General features: G+C 31.4%; 2 protein-coding genes across 8 annotated transcripts in view; both read right to left on the minus strand.

Annotated features, from left to right (window-relative positions):
• Positions 1-13,509, minus strand: part of ATP8A (ATPase phospholipid transporting 8A1) — a 36,389-nt gene extending 22,880 nt beyond the window's left edge. For 3 of the 7 annotated variants that reach the window (XR_010558038.1, XM_065359220.1, XM_065359219.1), the window contains exons 1-2: positions 13,103-13,509; positions 12,494-12,716 (exon numbers count right to left, since the gene is read on the minus strand). Coding sequence is in view for 6 of the 7 variants with exons in the window: in XM_065359220.1 (XP_065215292.1) it covers positions 12,494-12,605 (112 nt within the window). In the remaining variant the exon portion in view is untranslated. Of the gene's footprint in view, positions 1-6,833; positions 6,922-12,493; positions 12,717-13,102 lie in introns of those variants that run through there. The other 4 variants (XM_065359224.1, XM_065359223.1, XM_065359222.1 and 1 more) reach the window with 2 other exon arrangements.
• A 1,106-nt stretch (positions 13,510-14,615) lies between these two features.
• LOC135841979 (histone-lysine N-methyltransferase Suv4-20-like) lies at positions 14,616-16,753 on the minus strand. Its single transcript, XM_065359233.1, has 6 exons — positions 16,337-16,753; positions 16,093-16,261; positions 15,887-15,999; positions 15,620-15,806; positions 15,402-15,538; positions 14,616-15,317 (listed from the first exon to the last, which is right to left on the minus strand). The coding sequence occupies exons 1-6, from the start codon at positions 16,429-16,431 to the stop codon at positions 15,050-15,052; spliced, it is 969 nt and encodes a 322-aa protein (XP_065215305.1). The 5' UTR covers positions 16,432-16,753; the 3' UTR covers positions 14,616-15,049.
• Positions 16,754-21,341: the final 4,588 nt, after the last annotated feature.

The raw sequence follows: 21,341 nt of genomic DNA on the forward strand, positions 1-21,341 counted from the left end.
TCCTTTCTATCCACCGACGACGTTGTAATTAATACTAATTACCTTTTTTGTTTTCAAACAGCTTTACGTGCGAACAACGAGGTAACAAAAAGCTCAACTTTTAATATCATCGCGACGCTACGAGTATGACTTTTTCATTTTGTTTATACTCCTACACCTCGTAAGCCCTATCCTAGTTCTACACATTAATTGGCAAATTACTCTTCCAATTAACAATGCTACGATTAACACTCCCACGTTGTACAAATTAACCTAACAAGTACATTAGCATACGACAAACGGAATTATACTTTTAAAATATGAAAAATGATGACTCGACACGATTCTGCCATTTGAATATTTACAAATACGTTGAAAAAATCCAACCCTGTAGAAAAAACAAACCTTCTCACTTCTCGCCCTTTTAACAGACTAGACGAAAACTTAATGCAATCAAAAAGCAAACAATTTTCAAGGAAATCCAAGCGTTAAAAGTAACCGAAAAATACCACACCAGGTAACGTGACAGTTTGTCTATAAAATGACGTAATACACGTTACGTTCCAACTTCCAATTTACGTTATTTTTTTGGGAAGGTATTCTTTAAAAATCGTGCGAAAAAAATACATAACGCAGACTACACGGTGTACGTTTACAATAAGGCCTGTATTAAGGAGAAAAATGTAGGCGATGTTCAAGGTTTTCATCTTATGTACCTACAACACATTGATGGCAAGTCTACCGAAAATGAAATTTATATAACTAGAGGATGAAGGTAATTTATTTTTATAAGAGAAAAATCATACGTAGGTAACCGAGAAAATCCACCGTTTAATGAATAAGGATAAGGCTCAAATGGAATATGTCTCAGCATGGTTCAATTTTTCAGTAACTGGGAAACAGGCAAATGGGGGGGGGGGGGTTAAGTATACGTATATCGAAATGATTTATGGCATACGTTTGATTGAAATGATGGAAACACTGGAAAAAAACTGTTTTAAAATACATGTAAAGTTTGTACGTACGATCTTCGGAAAAGGGTTTCTAGGCCAATATGTTTTATTTTTTTCAAATATACCTACTTTTTGTAAAATAAATCGTTTCAAATTTCAGTGTAAAATACTGTAAGTATTTTGTTGTCCTTTCAGATACTTATCCCAACAACGTGCAAAATATTTCAGTTCATAAAAAAAAATAGAAAGGACCCATAAAAATACATTAACCGACCTTATCATATTTTTCACCCTATAGACCTTTTCCATAAAAAATATCGCTCGTCATTCAAAGTTCTATCACCTTCAACCACAAAACGAAAAAAAAATCCAAATTATATCATTATTCATTAAGGACTTCGCACGAAAACGTATACTGAAAGGTTATAGGCTCTATTTTTCGCCTTCTTTACGATATTCAGACATATCGTAAAGCAGACCAATTTTTTTCATTTCGTTTTCCATTCAACGTATCTATTTTTTAGTGCTCAAGGGAAATGAGACTGATAAAATTTGAATATTTTCATTATGCTTTGCAAAGGTTTCATTTGATTACTCGTACGTACAGAGTGAAATTATTATTATAATTTTTTTTTCAACGAAAAACAAATTTCACCTAAGGTTATTAGTAGATGTTGCTATATTTAGTCGAAAAATCAACTTTGATTACAAAAAAATATTTATAACATGACCCAAAAAAAAATTAAATGCAATCATAAAATCTAATTTAAAACACCACTACATGATTGACAAAATGGAAAATACTTAACGATAAATTTTGAATTCAAGTAGGTATTCAAAATTCAAAAATGATTTCAAAATTATGAAAAAAATCACTTGAAAATAGAAAATGTTTCTTTAAATAAAAAAACAAAAAATTTATTTGAAATGGAAAACTTTCCAGAGGACAATATTTCAAAAAATTTATATAAAATTTTGTTCAGAATTCAATCCAAATGGGTTGGAAAAATACATCAAAGAAACAAAATAGAACCTAATAGTTTTCAAAAATTGCGTGAAAATCTATTCTCGATTAAGGAACATCCTACATATGTAATTATTCAAAAGTTCATACCCCCTCCCCCCCAAAAACCATCAAATAAATTGCTTCAAAATTAGAAAATATTAAATTTAGAAATTGCCCATCTATAAATCTATTTCGGTAGGGATCTGAAATGCTTCTAATAATCATGTACATTTTTCTCAAAATTAAAGAATTATCCTAAAATCAAAATTAAACCCACTGAAAATCATAAGAAAAATCAAAAATCGTGTTCTTTCGTCAACTCACTTTTTGATACACCCAAATTTCTTTCTTTTAGAAGGCCCTTCCACTTTTTACATGTAAACTAAGCAAATGGATTAAAATCATCCTTCACTGATACAGGCCTTTTTTTGTATTTCCTTCCTTGTTAGGACGCTAAATTGAAGTTGCAAGTCCCCTATTTTCACATGAATTATTTTTTTATTGTTTAGAAAATGTTAAACTTTTTTGAAATTAAAAATTTTGATCACTTTTTTTTTGCTTTTCAAGTAATAATGTTCCTTAATTCAAAAATTTCAATGTGACAACCTAGACAGGTTTTGTATTTGTATAAGTTTGACCTAAAAAAAAATTAAAAATTTTTTGAAAAAGTTAACAAAAATTTATTTTTATTTTTCTTAAAATTCTTTTTTTTTTTTTAGTTTTTATGACATTTTTTCAATATTTTCAAACTCCCCTCCCCACTCCCCCACAAAAAAGCCCTGCATGGAAATGACGTTGAAAAATTTTTCAATCTTCCCAACATTTTTTTTTTGAAATTGAAAAATTTAGAAGAAAAATTTACAAAAACACTAAAAATTTAACATTGAAATTAGATCAAAGGAGATAACGGTTAAATTTTTTTACTTCACATACCAAATTTATCGTCTTCACAACACTTTAAGGACGACCAAAGGCCAAAGAAAATGTATTTTTTTTGCAAAAATTCTCATTTTTTTTACAAGAAGAGTAGGCTTTTAGCAAGGAAAGTATCTGAACAAACAAAGATTTTGAGTTCAAACACAACTACATACGAGTACATCAAAAGAGCATGTAAAAAATACACAATTATCCAATTTTCAGACTTTAATGTAGGTATTTTACTTACATTCTTTACGTTGAAAATTTTTGAAAATCGACTTGGGCTGAGCACGAAAAAAATGAATAAATATCCAACTGAACCAAAAGGCTGAAATACGTAGTACAAGGTGTCTACTACATCAAAAAAATCAAAAAGGATGACCCTTTCATGACTTTTGAGTGACCAAATTTTCACTTTTGGACGACCTTTTTTTAAAAATTACGTAGGTTTCAAATTTACCCTAACTTTTTGCGCTGATCACTGAAAAAATGATGAAAAAATACCATCAAGTCAAGATTTTTCACATTTTCAGTGTTGGGCACTATTATCGTTGTAATTCCAACAATTTTTGTCAACATTTCAAGTTATTTCTATCATAATTTTACGGTCTATGTAATTCTTTATTGTGATTTTTTTCACGATTTTCATTTCATTACTTTGATCATTTTTTTCGTAATTTTGCATCATTTTTTTAATGTCTGAGCATTATTGCAATATCTACTTCGCTCAATTTTTCAAATAATTTTTCTTTCACATTTCAAAAAATTTTTAAGTAATTTTCGCAAAATTTTTGTTCAATTACATATTCTAATTTTTTCATCAATATAATATGGTAATTTTTAGTAAGTAGGAGGTCAATTTAACAATGACTTTTATAATAATTTCTGCATTTTTGACAAATTATCAATCAATTTGGAAAATATTTGATTAATTTTTGGCCAAAAAGATGACTTTTATGGTTTTGGATGACTTTGATGACTTGTTAGACGCACCTATACGATATTCGTGCGTTCTACTTTATACCCTGCGAATCAAAAATTGATTCGAAGCAGCTCTAGATTGCTTTGATTGAGAAATTCTGACACCTTCAGCAAAATTGAAACCTATAAAAAGTAGCAATAACTTTAATGATTTGAGATGTTCAAAAAGTGGCCATTAAAATTCAATTCATTTACTTGATCAACAAAAAAAAGTCACCAAATACGAATTCTATCCCAATTAAAAGTGCCTTGTACCCAATTTAAGACAAATCAAATGAAAACTTGCTCAACTACGCAGTTTTCCATTCAAAAAAAAAAAAAAAAAAAAATGAAAAATACGGATTAGCAAAATTTTTCAGGGATTCACTTACAATTCTAGAGTTGGTCAAATGACCGGATTCACAGACTTTTGAATATTCTACAAAAAAAGGTCATATTCACATTTAGCTCATGTCCAACATTGAAGGTTCCAGAGCATTTAGAAAATTCGAATCAATCGCAGCTTCATAAATCTTAAATTTGGGCTAAAATAGGGAAAGACCTTATATTTTTTGCTCGTTTCCAATTCCGCAACACGAATCAATCCCATTCAGTTCATCTACAATATTCTAAACGAACTATACAACACCTTATATAAAGAATCAACACTAAACACTGTAAAACTCTGCCTTCACAATTTTCCTGAGTTAGCAACCCAATCAACAACCAAATATCCACGTACTGAAGTAATTTTCATGTAAAATTTTCTCGCGCTGATAACACACGTCCTCGCAGTAATTTTTTTCGTCATAAATCGCATTTTTTAGCAGCATGGCTGCGTTCCTAATATTTTTACAACTCGAACACGCGTTGAAACAAGCTGACTTTTGATAATAATCGTTGTGCGCGTAATTTAACGACATTTACGAGGAGGGTCGAGTCGTTAAAACACAGCTTGCTTTTAAAAGCTCGACGTATTAACAATTTTGATAACTTTTTAAACGCCTAACGTCGATACAGATAAACACGTCGAAGTCAAACTCACTATTGAGTATATGGACAGGTGTGCTGCTCGTTTCTATCCCATATGGTGAAAAATGACCACCCAGCCAGACTGAACAACACAGATTTCCAACAAATACACTTTGTACTTTCAATGCACCGTCGAAAAAAGTAAAACTTTCCCTTTTACTGGCGATCAATTCATTCGGCCGATGACATTTTTATGCGTTTCGAATTACTTTACAACATGCATAGATTAATATTTCATCGCGGATGACATTTCGTTACAACATGCCATCTATAAATTACCATCGCATTATTATATTATGTATTAATAATGCTAAGGTAATAATATAAAAATCAAGCAAGCTTATAGGCTCAGGCGATATAAAGCCATCGTACCGGTAGCGAAAAAATTCACAGTTGGGGTTTCTAAAAAGCGTCTCATTATAATACACAGCACTCAAAACGGTTCCTCAAACCGAAGCTGGAATACAATACTACGAAAAAAGAAACGCGCAAACAAATCTAAATTTAATGAAAGTACTGTCAAAATGCCATTTAAAAAAAAAACAATACGCTTTGAACCGTAACCAAAGCTTCATTTATTATTGTCGGTCTCTCAAAGCAGAGGAAAAAAATCGATTAATGTCTGAAGAGAGAAAAACCGGGAGCTTTAATCGAATACATTATTGCATTTCGTGGGCCTTTGCGAGTGAAAAAATTAATAATAAAATCCATTTACAACTTTTGCTAACCAAACAGATCAATGATATGTGATTGGATAATGAACAGTGATGCATAAATTATCGCACCCAAGATTACACTAAATTAAAACTGACAAAAGCTATCCAAGTTTAAAAAGCGTGTAAAGAATAACAGAAAATAAGGGAAAGGTGGAGACTTGAGACAGACACAGAGGCGAGATTTTATCCACCAAAATGTAAACCGATTACAAAAGATTATCGATCGAATGGCGTATTTTCTCAACGTATAGTTAATGTTTTCTTAGAAAAATGCGCTCGAATATTGTTTCGTAGAAAAGTTCATCAAAAGGGTAATATTATATGAACGAGAAAATGAAAAGGTTTAGAAGTTTACAGCTGACTCAGCGTAAACATAAAGTATCATTATCGGTGAAGGAGCACGAAGGAAGGCGGCAATTTGAAATAAATTGAAACAAAAAAGCACATCAGTGTTTCAAATAACCAGCAAGAGTATTACGAGGGCACATAAAACTAGAAATTTTCCTCCAAAAACGAAAAACAACACAGTAGTTATCCACATGAGACCATCATTCAACATCAAATGAATAGTTGAGATACTTGCCAAGAGTTTTTTGTCGTTGAAGAGGGGTGGGTGGAAGGGAACAGGAAATCTTTTTCCAGCCTTGAACTGTTTTCGTCAAAACTCATTTCGTTTAAAATCTAACTTCGTATTTGGAATTGCAACGTGTGAAAAATTGAACAAAAATTATTTTCCAGATCATTTACTTAAATTCAAAGTGGAACCAATTTTTAAAATTTTTATTCTGCCAGAATAAAATCACCTGAAATAATTTTACACATTCTGGTTCGCCTATGTCCTTTTGTCAAGGGTTTGAAACATACGAGAGAACAATACGACTATCAAAATTTTTGAAATTTCCAAAATTCATGCTAGAAAAGCGAGAGAAACATATGAGGTTGAAAAAATGATCATCAATAATGCAATATACGAGTAGAATGTAAAGATTGATTTCGAAGCAAAATATTCACTCATCTGATACAAAATTAAGAGTACTATTTTAGGAGAAATTTCATACAACGAGCACACAGACTTTTTGGCGACGCCACGTTGTTCGTCGACATTCAGAAATTCGACCCTTTTATCATAAAACTATTTTAAGTACCCCTGAAATAGGAAAAGATGGCAGAAATCGACCATTTATATTTAAATATCAAACATAGGAACTTTTTTTTCAATTCCAAATATTTGATAAAATTTCAAAAATTTAGCAGCATCGTAATACGTACCTAACTCCGTGGAAAGTACAAGACGTATTTGTTTGAGACTTTGAGAGGAGGGATGCGGGAGATACGTAAACATTATTCTTTACGTTGCTTCAAGGTCAAGGTTGAATCGTACTCTCCCTATAGTCACCACTTTCGAGAAATTTTCCAGAGGAAAAAGCTAGAATTTAATATAGCCTAAAATGGTACTGTTTGGATGATTCGTACTACTCTAGCTAATGCCTGTAGTTTGCGTTTCAATAACACTGATATGATATCTTTATTTTGTGATAAAAATCAGGGGGAATCCGGATCATTACACGATTTATTATCAGCGAGTGAGAACTGATGAGTAACAGAAATGTAGTTGGAGAGAGGAGAAATTATTTCGATGATTAATTATACAAGCAGAGAAAAAAATTCAAAATTTCAAATTATTGAATAAAAATTTCACCCTTTTTAAAGTTTTGATCGGGGCGAAGAGGAGGGAGTAGTCCGATATTTTTGTATTTCAAATCCAAAAATAGACTTCATGAACCTGAATCGTTTTCATGAAAAAAGAAATTGAACCTTGTCCAACTCTTGATTAGAAAAAGGGCCTAGAAACCATGATTTTCCAATTTAAAAAAAAAACAATGACCCTTTCTTCCAAAAAAAATAAAACAAACGCGATAGAGGCATATCTAGACTAAAAAGAAATTGAATTTTGTCCAACTCTTGATTAGAAAAAGGGCCTATAGAAACCATGATTTTTCAATTAAAAAATTTGAAAAAAAAAAGGTAGGAAAACGTTTAATGACCCCTTTTTCCAAAAAACTTGAACAAGTGAGATAGAGGCATAAACTTTTTAATTTTTAAACGTACACACACAGCTTGAATCACGAATACCTAAACAGAATATCACCAAATTCAGGTCTCATTGCTGCGTTCATTAACATTTGTGATGTAGCAAAGAAGACTCTGTCATTTGTTAGGAAAATTTCCAATGTTAACGAGCCTTCGATACTGGAATTGTACCTCGAAATTGTAAAATTCTAATATTTCGTCGATGTCTAGGGAAATAAAATAAGCCATTCGAATGTGAATAGAATTTGTAATTACTTGCTAAACGTGTGAGAAATTTCGTTAAAATTTTTTTCATGAATTTTAAAAACACGCAAAGAAATTAAGGTGTATTTTGAATTCGAATAAATAAAAGCTCATTTTGGAATTTAATTCGCAGAATCGAATTCTTATAAAAAAGTTCAGCTAACAAATTCAAAAAATTATCATGCGAAAAATTGGACTGAAAAATTAATGTGCGATACACAAAAAACTTAAATAAATTTGAGTAATCACTCAATATGTATTTAAAATTGAGAATTTTCTTTAAACGATTAAAAAAATTCATTTCGGAAATTTAAAATTAAGAAACTAGAATTTTAGAAAGTGAGCAAAACAAAATTTTAATGTTTTGAATTTTTAAAAATTTATATAAATTTTAAAAACACTCCAAGTATTACAGAAGTCTCATATGATTACATTACACTGATATGCTTTTGACTTTCAACTTGAAATCTTGGAAATATAAAGCTGAACAAATTTTCTGGTCAACTGATGGTTGAACTCACGAAGCTAAAATGAAAGAGCATGCAGAACCAGTCCGAATTTCATGTCTTTGAGTGCTTTTTTAGATTTTTGGTGAATTTTTAAAAATCAAATTTGTCCCAAAAATGCAAAAAAATCAAAATTTTATCAAATTGATCTATGAAGTTGAAATTTATATCCCATTTTCAAGCCTTCTCACGAATTAGATGAAATCGCTGGAAAGATGAATGGTTTCGAACCAACAGAGACCGACTGTGAAAAAATATCGTGTTATCGATCAAAAAGGTCACTAACAAGATGATTTGCTTCTATGACACTTTTTAAAAATCCAAAATTTTCAAATCATAGCTGGATGCTCCAGGACAGATTGAAACTACTACCAATCGACTTGACATTTTGAAATTGGGTAACAAAGTTCATTTTAGCTCTTCAACTTCAGTGGGTACAATTTTGTGGAAATAATTATCCATTTTTAACAATCTGCTGGAGATTCCAGAACTGCTCAAAACGGTTCGAAACGGTTTCCAATCGATTTTTGGAGATCAAAAACAAGAATTAACAAAATTCTAGCTTTTCAAGTCAATTTGACAAAATTTTGATTTTTTGCATTTTTGGTCCAAATTTGATTTTTAAAAATTAACCAAAAATCGAAAAATGCAGTTGGGTACCCGAAATTTTGATTGTGTGCGCTTTTGATTTAGCAGCTTCATCGTCCTGTCCAGAACATTTTATGCTAATTTTGATATTTTCCCAGCCATAATTTAAAAAAAAAAAATCAATATTATGAATCGAGTAATAATAAATTTGATGGTCTTCTGAAAGAAAACTTTTTCTGCGAGAGATATAAATTTTTTCAAAATAAATCTCAACATGGAAGCTTCAACCTAAAGTAACAAAATTTCAGCTAAGTAGGTATTTTCATTTTTAGTGTGCGTAGCACACTATTGGTTTTGCTTTGAGAAATGAAATTTCATTATACATGAATGTTCTCTTAAACTATCCAACCGTTTTTTGTACCTATTGGACACCATTTGAGAATCATTAAGGCGGAGGGAATAGATTATTTTTCATTCAATTCGGATGGGTAATTGCTGAGTAATTGCAATTTTAGTTCATTATTTTAATGCATTAAATCCTAAAAAAGGGAAAAGGGGACTTGCAAAACACCTGCCGCTCATTGTACCCTGCTATACCCCCAGTCTATTCCATCTCCGCTTTTCAAATCAGCTGTCTCATTGTACCCTGTTACACCCCTCATCTGTTAGCTGTATGTTCCAAGTGGGAGTGGTTTCATGGTTTGGTGGGGCGTTTACCCAACAAATATATTCTTTTAATGCCCTAACCCACCATGTGAACTCGTAGTCGAATGGTTAGGGCATGTAGGTAGGAATAGGAATTGTAGGGCCCCAGGTTCGAATCCCCATCAGGTAGGTAGGTATAGGTGACGGATTTTTCGTTGGAAATATTGGATAGGTAAATGCTGTGGAGTGAGTACATGATGCTGGTGCAAAAAAAAACGAATTTTGAACCCTGTAACCCCCTCATTTTGATTTATAAAAACAAAGTTATGAAATATGATGATATCATTTTGCTAAATGAATTTTCATTTCACTTATTCAAATACTTTTTACTATACCTATAGCGCCGTAAGTACAGTAAAAATTACCTTGAGATGAGTAATTTTTACTTTTTATGATATAAAAATTACTTTAAAATGAGTAATTTTTACACAACTTGGTTAATGTAATTTTTATTATCATGCTTTAGTAAAAATTATTAAAACAAAATGATTTTTACTAATGTTATAGCAAAATTTATTAAAATGATGATTTTTACTATAAGATTACAGTAAAAATTATTATTGTAACTGAACAGTTGAAAATTGCTGATTTTCAAAACAAATTTTATCATACTTATATTATGTATTTTTGTATGGGATCTGGTTATTGTGCTAAATATGTAGTCAACATTTTTTGTAAAAATTACCCATATTTTTTTCGTGTTATTTAGAGGCAATGCGAATTCTTAACATATTTTATATGATTTAATAACTTTAGAATCAAAGGCAAATTCTGAAAATTGGTTTGAAATTTTATAAATTTGAAGACAATGGAAATTCTAAAAAAAATATGAAAATTTGTCATTTAGAGACACTGAGAATTCCAAAAATTGATTAAAAGTTCTATAAGTTGTAGATAATGTGAACTTGAAAATGATATGAATAATTGAAGAGCTCTATTCCAAAGTGGGTTAAGTCATTTTTTCCTCCAAAAAATGCGTTCAAAGTTTTTGATACTGAAATTTGTTCTGTTTCCAAAGGTCGGTGCACCTTTCCTTTCTTTGGACATAGAACAATCACTTGTAGAAAAATTTACTTTGAAAAATCCATCCCACTTTGGAATAGAGCTCTTCAATTATTGTATGTAATATATATGAAGATAATGAGAATTCTGAAAAATTAGAGGCATGCACTACTTAGCTATGTAATAGCGGTTATAGCTGTAGAAAAGGCAGCTAGCTACGCACACTTTGCAGCTAAGCTTTGCTTAGCTGTCTAGTTTTTTTTTTTTTTTTTTTTTTTTACAGTGCCTTCTTCAAGTCAAGATTTAAGCGAACTAGGCCACAAAGAAAGATCCAGTCATTTTCATTTCACGAAATGATTCTTTTACGTTGTGATAAGACCCTTACAAGTACAACTCCTTCGAGGGGTCAAATGTGACTAACCTACATTCTAATAATACAATAATACTGAACTTGAAAATTTTAACGATGTACAACGTCAGAAACTAAACAGTAAAATAGTGGGTGAAAATTTTTTCAATGATTCACAAATTAGTTCTACCTTCTCTCACCTCACATCATCACATTTCATACAAAAAACACAAAGTCAAGTGAGGCTTCGCAATAAAAATTTCATTCATCCGTTCACGAAGTAGCTTAACCGTCGACAATAGCTAAACATGAGTCATTGAACGTCATGAACTCCTACTTACTTTATAAATTTCAATACAAAGTTGTATTTATTCCTACCATTAAAAGATTTCGATACCGAAGCCAAGAATACGTCATCAGAAGAACAACTTTCTGCGTTAAGAACCAAGCATATGTACATATTTCACTTCACTCATCTTACTAGAAAAATTTCAATGTGTTTCGAATTTTTAGAAAATCGATACTTTTCAAATCGAAAGCCAAGAAAACGAAGATTTAATTTTTAAATTCATCGTTGAATTCGAATTCCACGCTGTATTGGAACGAAAACACGTAAATTTTCATTAATTTATTCGTGCAAAATGAAAACACCTTCGGGGTAGAAGTGTTTATAAAATATCATAGCTTAACAGGCTGTTTTTTATTTTTATTTTTTTTTTTTTTTATTTTTTTTTTATAGACATGTTAAGCAAACGATAAACTACTAGGAAGTGAATTCAGAAACAAACTATGCTATCGTGCAGTGTTTTTATCGTAATAACTCATCCGATCGCTATACCTAATTACGAATAAAAATAAACATCAATTAATGTATCGATAAACAAAAAATGTGATTTAATTGAAGTTTACACGTAAATAATTGCGTGATTTCAACACGAACCTTTTTTTTTTCAATTCAACAGAATTTTATTCAGTTTAGTAGAACTCTGATATTCTATAAATGGCAAATTAGGTACTTTCGACGAAAATATAAATCTTATCGAATTCAGAAATGATATCATCTATGAGGGGAAATGACTAACACACAGCTGATAGGAGTTTTGGTTGGATTTGTTGGAAGTTAAAGCATAAAATTGGCCCATCCTTAATACACACGTACTCGTAGGTATTTATACTATACTTAATAGGTATATCAAACATGGCAAAATAAACAAAAAGCGTATAAACTCGAGGATATAGTATAAAGTTAAAAGTGAAAAAATATTTACAAATACGATAGTATATAGAAATAGATAGATACTTGAAAATGGCTATATTGTTACAGCAGATAGCAGACCAATTAAGAAAGCTAATCTGTGTCCGGTGTGAGCTGGAGCATAATAAAGAGAGGCACAGTGCACCCAGAGAGAAAAGAGGTAAACCCATTTCAATACTTAAATGCTTACCTTTACCATTATCACGACTGGGTCCTTGTACCCCATCATCTAGCATATCCTTATCTTTATTATTTGCAATGGAAGACGTAATTTGTTCTAGAGGTACCGTGTTGGATGACATTTTTCAATAATAGGGGATTTTACACTCAAAAAAACCACAATAGGAAGGTATACATACACGTATAAAAATAACACCGAGAACGAGTAGTAAATGCAAAGCTACAAAACAACTCTGGAATGAAAAAAAAATGACTTTTCGATTACATACATTCAAACATACATTTATAAAAAAAAGCTCATGCAGGTTTAAAGTAGTATGGCCATACTCTATCTCATGCATATATTCATGTTATTACTCAAAAAGTCTATAAGTCGATAGAATACCATACAATATACAATCATTTTTACGATGAAGAACACCATACACGACTCGAATGCAGATATAATTCATCTCAAGTCGAGCGTATTTTCCCAACCTTTTGTTAATTTCAACATTGATAAGCGGTAACAGATAACATTTTTTACTACGAAATATACCAGAATACCTTCGGTTTTATTAGAAAAATGATGCTGTCTTACGAAAAGGTACTCAACAATTAAATGTTCAAAACCACTTACCTAATAACCTAATCATATCATTTTGATTACTCATGAGTGCGAAGTATTTCAACTCACAATCACTTTCACATCGAAATTTCTTATCTACATTACGCCCAGCGTAAGATTTTCTCAAAATTAATTAAAATGAACGAATAATTTTGATCTTCGCATCATCCTGATCGTGAGCTCCAGAATGCTACCATTTTCACCATACAAATCACTAACACTTTAGATCGGAAAATTATGATTTTTGAAGCGAAATTGCGGATAAACAACGAATTATGAACATTTCAATTACTGTTAATTAATTATTAATTATTTATAACCCTATCATAACTACACGGACTTGTCTTTTCTTTTTTTTTTTTTTTTTGTTTTGTAGCTCTACATCGAATATTGTACAAACATCAACAGATTGTACCCGGTGTGATTGTGTGATAACAAATTTGACGAGTTTACAAAATAAATTTCTACGTAGAGAGCGCCACGTGCTAAATGTTTTTAAATCAGTGCTACCAGTTTAGCTGATTTGCATTTACCCGGAGGAGCTGCAGCTGTTGAAACTCTTGAAATTGAGGCCGAGTGATTGCAAATTGAAGAAATCGCGAATTTCATAACACTTTTTGGATAGAAATGAAATGAAATTGACGAAATGGATACATCGAACATCGAAAACAAATGAAATGCTCGCAAGGGAATGGTTTTTATTCAAATAAAGTCTCGTAGATTACTAGCGCGATTACACGATTGACATTCTTTTCCCATTAGGTTTCATTTGGACTGAGCAAAGCAATAACATAATAAAGAAAATCATCAAGAGCAAAAAATTCCATTAATAAAATGACCAATTTGGTTAACGATATGTTTCATTATTAACACAGGAAACAATCAAGGGAGTAATGTACTCAATTATTGATACGTTGACGTCGGATAGGATAGATCGGAGTAGGAAAATTGAATGTAATAAGAAAAAATTCAGACACCCTATAGAACATAATAACGCCGACGGAAAAATAATATAATACTTTAATAATTATTGCGTTATACAGCACAAGCAAAACAAAAAATATTAACAAATGAAATAAATAATCGACGCATCACAAAAAATAAAACTTGCAAAAACACAAAGTCAAAATTCGAGAAATTCATAAGAATAATCGTTTGAATTAACAATATTAAACAAAATCGTAGTCAAACTTGAAACATACATAAACTAAAACATTTACTAATAGATCAAGTAATTTTACAATAATACTTGAAAATACTAAAATAGACAAAACATCGAACAATTTTCAATGTGTTGTAGCCTACCTACATAATTATACGACCAATATAAAAAATTAATTAAAAAAAAAAAGATGGAAGATATAAATGAAACATTTTTTGTACTTAAAGTACCAGCGTATTTCAATAAACCGGAAATAAACGAATGATTTTTATCGACGATAAAATAATGAAAAAAATACGTATATGAAAGGGAGAAACGAACCTCAAGTAACGAACTTGAAATATTCGAGTTTAAAATAACGTATAAACTCTTTGAAAGTGAAACGTACTTTTTGTAGAACTTTCATTCAACCGGGCCATCGACTTGTAAACGCAAAACTTCGTATTGTTCATATTGTTAGCTATTTCTAAAATCTGAAACATTGTCTAGAACCGAGCTTTTCTTCATCTTCGGAGTTGACTTCAATGTACCGGAATAATCACGCCGTTCTGTTCACTTTTCGACGAATCGTTGACGACAGAATCGTTTTTGAAAAATGCACTTTTTCTAGTCAAAGGTTGAATAGTTTCATCCTCGTTTTCATCGAATTCATAAACGTCTTTTACGTTCGGCGATAGATTCTTCGTATGGCAGTGAATAGTCATTAAGCATTTGATTTTTTGGCACTTTTTGGAGTAGTCTTAGTTGCCTTTTGAACACAAGTATCGGCATGGAGAAGAGTTCTCGAGCGGGTTTCATCAACGTTGCGAGGATTTAAGTCGTCTAAGTTCGGTGAAAGTACATTTTTCGATAAGGTCTTGATCGTATTTTGTAAGACTTTTTTTACGATTAGCAGTAAGGTATTCGTCTTGTTTCAGTTCTGGGGTTTCTTTAGTCACAGCCTGTATAGGCAAAAGCGGAATATTCTCCTTCACTTTGTTCGATTTTTTGTAAGCGTTGCGAAGGGGATAACGAACACTTTCGGATTGGGTGTTTTGTTTCGTAGCAAATGCACCGGATCCAGTTCTGTAATATAAAATATAAAATGTTAAATTGAGGATATTTCAGACACGATGCCACATTTCTTTTTTTTTATTGATCGGTGATTACCTTTCACAAGTTTCACATTCGCAATAACAATTATTATCTCCGAAAAAATCCTGACCATAGAAACAGGTGATTTCTTCGCCAGCTTCAATATCACGTAATACTTTAACGCAAGCAGTGTCTCGGCCAGTTGGAACTAACTGATGTACAAACAAAATCCAACGTTCAAGTCGAAACAATATCGTGATTTTTAATAAAAAGAAAATCTAACACAAACGTACTTTGCAGTTCGCTCCGCAGTCATGATTAAGAAATGCAGCAGGTCCCAACCATAATTGAGCGCAATTTTTACGACAACTGTACATCACAGAGAAATCGTTTTTACCCGGATGCAGTAATTGTTTTTCTTCTTGTTCAGTCAACTCGGCGATACAACCAACCAAATAAGATATTTTGTCATTTTTGCTCCTGCGAATGCACGTAAATTATATCGTTATAATTTTAGTACCTACATTATTATGGCTTCTATCTAAATTTGTATAGCTCACCAATTCTTAGTAGCCAAGACTTTAGCACCTTTTTTACCTTCCATACTGTACCGATAACAAGCATCAATCACAAACCCTGCATTTTTATCGAAAACTCTCAAATATCTGTAAATCTACGTAGAACAAATCAGTCGTCATTACTCATTAGAATTACATTTATGTCACTATTAGGTAATATACGATACACCAGAATGATAAACACATACATGTTCCTTTAATCGTTGCTGGTGTAGTTTACTTTTTAAAACCCTCATCGTTTTCGGCATCCATTCTCCCTCAGCTAACTGAGCGTACGTTCTATCGTAGTCTTGATGTTCGATGAATTCCAAGATTATATTTTTCAATTTTTCTTGGTTCGCTTTCAGTGGACGATATCTACGAAAAATTATAAATTATTCAAAAGGATTCTTCCTCAAAAGGTGAAATGCTTGATTTAATCAAAACTCGTACCTGATGTTCATCTTATGTGTGGTGAATCCTAAAAAAGGATCGAGAATCAAACTAGTGGCCAGATCATCATTATCGGACAACTCCTTCGGTGACATATTTGTATTATGAGAATAAAAAACCACAAAATCTTCTTGTACCGAGTTCGAGTGTAAAATCGTCGTCAACACAGAAATTCTTCGGATATTTTACAGCCACAAAAGTTCCTTTCGGATGATCACTTCGCACTTCGGAAACGACTTAACAGTAATTAGTAATTATTACGATTACTACTACTTCATATTTCTCATTTTAATTCGTAGTATAATTTTAATAAAAAATAAAATGATGAACGCATTTCAAATTTGAAATTTTCTCATTCTTATCAGCGATGAAATCGCAAACATGTGTTATGTGTTTATTGTGTTTCTGTTTTCGATACTAGGTGTAGGCTGGTGTTTTCGGAAAATCGGATGTGCATGTTTTGACTTGGTTACTCGAGTGTTGATTTTTTTCTTCAGGGGAAATTTTCGAAATTTTCGAGTTTGTGAGACTAAACTTGAATTTTGTAAGTAGGCAAGATATGGGAAAATTGTTTGAATAGTTTAATAATAGAATAATCGTTGATCTAAGGGAAATTAATGGATGGATTTTAGAACAATGGAGCATTGGTAACCTCCTGTGTTTTCGGAAAAACCAGGTGTTTCGCAAAGTAGCGGGAAAATGTGATGAGCAATCATGCTCTTACGATGCCTCGTTTGTTTTTTGTCGTTTCGTTTTTCGTTTCATGTTTCATCGTTTGCCCTTTCACTTTTCAGTTTAGTTTTTAAAATTTTTTGAGTAACAAACTAACAATAAATTGAATAAATAATTAACTTTCGTAGAACTAGAAATTAGAATGGAAAATGGAATTAAAAATCTTTGTGACCTTTCATTTCACACTTTCACAGTTCACTCAATTTTCAGAAAATTCATAGTTTCCTCATTTCTGCAAAATAATAATTGTCTTGTTTTTGCTTTTTGACGACACTTTTTAGTTTTTTAATTTTAATTTTTTTTACAACTCCAAGAATAAACTTTGAAAAAATCTAACCACTGACTAAAAATTTATATGTATCATGCTTTTTCTTCCTGCCAATGGTTTTAAAGAGAAATACGCATTAGAAAAATTTTCCTGTCAATAAAATTCGTTTTGGACAAGTTAAGAGTCTCAAATTGCAATGTAAGAATAACTGCAGCAGCTCAATCTTGAACATTAAATAAATTCACATTCCATACAATACGAAATGATTAGGTTGGTATATTCTGTTTTAATTATTTATTTTCACTTTGAAATTGATTGAAATTTTTGTTCTATTGTGATTGTAAGAATTCCATTTCTATTTTATAGACAGTTTTGTTGAGAAAAAATAATATTAACGCTTCAGTGGATCGATGCATAGGTACCTAAATTCTAGTTGAATCTCGTAAGGCTCCGGAAATAAAATTGATGATCTCAACTCAACGATAACTTTTTTCTTGAATTTCAATAAAATTAAAAAAAAATAATTTCTGAAGGTTAAAGTTAATTTTTTGCTAAAAGATTGAGGGCTTTTCAATTCAATAATTAATCTATTCCTTTTCGTTCATTTTGTCAGAAATTGTAGACCTAATAATCAATTCTTGAAAAAAATAGAATGATAACGATCCTCTCCGCTATACCATACCTACATCGACAACTTCAAGTTGATTCTCATCTAACACAATGATTGAGATATCACCTTAGGACCTTAGGTACTTTAAAATTTGTCGGAATTTTGATGGAAATAGAGAACCTTCGATGTGTACTATTTTGAGTCACGCTGTAGCTTTTCTAAATTTTTAAATAGGAACTCCAAGTTGAACTTCCATATCGACAGTTTTATTTATGAGATTTTCAAGTTTTAATTGCTGTTTGCTACTTTTAAATCTTTCATTCAGGTACCTACCTATACCATTAAAAAATTTGCAACGGCATGGAGTAGGCCACCAGTCAGTGTTTTTCTAAGGAAAAAATGAAACAAACCTTTTAGATATGAAAAGGTTGATTGTTTCAGACTATTATAAAAATTCGCAACGATTTTATAAAATATTAAGGTGAGATTACAAGACGTAATGACTAATTTTTTCTTGGTGGAGAGGGGAAGGTTAAAATTTCAATTTCAATTTTTTTCACATTTTCAGTGTATTCAAATAATTCAAGATTTTTTAAGGTATGAAGAGATGCAGATATTATAATAAATACCTACCTTTACTATTTCAACATTTTCGTTTTTCAAATTTTTAAACTTTTCAATCATACAAATATTTTTCATTTGAGGAGGTGGATAGCAAAACGCAATAACTCCAAAATTACGAAAATTGAGTTTGATATCTATCCTTATGTAAAATTCAACGGTGAATCCATTCCCGGTGTCAGATTTTGTCCATCAGTTGAATATCATAGCGCAATCGAGGAAAACAAGTCTGATTTTAGAGCTAAATGCACTGAAAAATGAGATTTTGTTTGCAAAACGCAATAACTCCACTACTTTTTATACATTTCAGTTGCGCAGATGTGGTAACACTGTTTTTTTTCATCGGGTGGGTACTGAAAATCGTTGGGTAAGAGTTACTTAAAAAAAATGGTGCTTTCGTTGCCACTCTCTGAATGCCATATCACACACAGGAATTGTTTGAATTTCACATTCCAGTTTTTTAATTGTTTTTTATCGAAAATTCTCGATTAAACATCAATTTTTTCAAATAAAAAATACGTTTTTTTGCAGAAAAACACCAAAAAAAAAATTTTGCGTTCAAAACGCAATAACTTTTTTTTCTTTTCCTCACTGTGCTTACCCAGGTGACCGAAATTTTGAAATTGAGTGAAAATTTTATTTGTGGCACCTTCCCCTTTCATTTGACACCAATTTCGGAACTCGACCCCCCACCCTTCCCCTCCTGACAATTTTTTCTAATTTCCCAAAAAAACCAAAAATGGAGTTATTGCGTTTTGCTATCCACCTCCTCATTTAACGTAACTAGTTCTTTTTTTTCGAAAAATATAAATCACTTTCTTAAAAATTATCATTGAAAGAATGAAAAAACGCTTCTGCCTGAGCGAAGCAAAAGCGTAGAATTTTTGGTGCAATAAAAAGTTCTAAAAAGTTAAACAATAATGGGAATTTTGCAAATAAATTTTTTCAAATTCTACAAAGGGGGCCAAGGGGGGATTAAAATACATATAAATTAAAAATTTCAAATTCTGACATTGGGAAAAAAGGGAAATAAAAGATGGAGACAAATAAAATTGATATCCATCTTTCCTCCACAGCATTCCATGATCATTGAAATAATTGTGTGAGAAAAATTATCAAAATTTTATAACTCAAAAAATAGTCGAAAAATGCGATTAGGCAGCTACAACTTTGGGAATAGTTTTTTCTTGTCACAAGTCTTGTTTCCTAGAATTTAAACGCGATTTCGAGTCTGCGCATCAAAAGTGGAATTTTGGGCCAAAAATTTTCAAAAAATTGCCCAAAAATGGTCGAAAAACATGATTGAGCAGCTACAGCTCTGGGAATCGTATATTCTAGTCAACAGTCTTGATTTCGAGGCTGCCAAAATATTTGTAGGTATTTCGTGACGTGAGCTCAAAATTTTTGAAAAATTGCCCAAAAATGGTTTAAAAATACGATTGTGCAATGTGCAGCTACAACTTTGGAAATCTCATTCACGAGCACAAATCTTTTTTCTGAAGTCTGGACGCGATTTCGAGTTTGCGCATCAAAAAGGGTATTTTTTGGGTCTAAAATTTTCAAAAAATATCCCAAAAATGATTGAAAAATCGATTGGGCTGCTAAAACTTTAGGAATTACCAAATTTGTAGCCGTTGAATCGCATATTTTCGACTATTTTTGTACCAATTTTCTGAATATTTATGGGACTCAAAAAATACCTTATGGGCCCTAAGGCACGTTTTTTAATTTTTTTTTTTAATAAGCGGAATTGGTCGAAAATCAAAATTTTGGGACCTTTGGACCCCTGTAGAACCCGTAATTTTGAGATTGGGCGGCTATAAATTTTGTGGTGGACTATCCATAGGAGTCATACGTTAAAAAAAGAAAAAATCGAGTCAAATCGGTTACTGCACATTTGATGTGAAGTTCTCTTGTTAATATTATTTTTTTTTCTCCTCAAATTTTAATAGGTAAGATTTTTGAGCTCACTGCTCATGATTGTTAATTGGCTCCTTTCTGAGGGATTGATGAAGCTGGAAGGAAGCAAGCCCATTATTTGTTTAAATTTACATCAAAATTTCGTGGTTTTTCATAATTTACATCAATTGAGTATTTCAAGAAGAATAGTATATTATCATGTTCATAAACTTGAGATTTCTATTTCATGGAGTAAGATTTCATTAAAAATAGTCCAACATAAATGCAGATAGGCTTTAAAAAAAAATGAAAGTAAATTACCACAACTTGAACCGACAAAAAGAGATATTGAAAACAGGAAAAAATAGATAAAAACCACAATGAACGTTTTACACCTTTATATAGGCACAATTCATATCGCCTTGATTCTAAAAAAAAAAAAATCCAAAATTTAGTCGTGCTATTTCATACATTAAAAATGAAACCAGTCGACAGATGTAGGTTTATTGTGTTTTTGTTTTAGGCTGTTGTATCGAACCACTGTTTACCTTTCAGGTCCTCTAAATAACAATAAAGAAGAAAGGTGTGAATTAATGTTATGTACTTTATACCGCATAAACAATATGTTGGCATTAAACATCGCATTATGATGAGGGATACGTAGATGCACACAATCCTCGATGTATACGTATACCATGGATGAATTTAATTAGTTCATTTTAAACAGCTTGTGTATGTGTGTTGTGTATACTTGTATGTATGTACACACGTACCTGAATTTCTCTCCTCATGTTCAGCCAACACACACACACACACGCACACAATTGCAAACCTATATACCACCTAACTTGACAAAAGAACATATCACACACGTA

The sequence above is a fragment of the Planococcus citri genome, chromosome 3 (genome assembly GCF_950023065.1).
Source record: "Planococcus citri chromosome 3, ihPlaCitr1.1, whole genome shotgun sequence".
Lineage (NCBI taxonomy): Eukaryota > Metazoa > Arthropoda > Insecta > Hemiptera > Pseudococcidae > Planococcus > Planococcus citri.

Coding starts and splice junctions, on each gene's coding strand:
- LOC135841979 (XM_065359233.1), bottom strand. CDS start 16,431: ATGTCACCGAAGGAGTTGTCCGATAATGATGATCTGGCCACTAGTTTG. Junction 15,539..15,619: donor ACTGCGGAGCGAACTGCAAA/GTACGTTTGTGT, acceptor TTTGTACATCAG/TTAGTTCCAACTGGCCGAGA. Junction 15,318..15,401: donor GAATGTGAAACTTGTGAAAG/GTAATCACCGAT, acceptor TTTATATTACAG/AACTGGATCCGGTGCATTTG.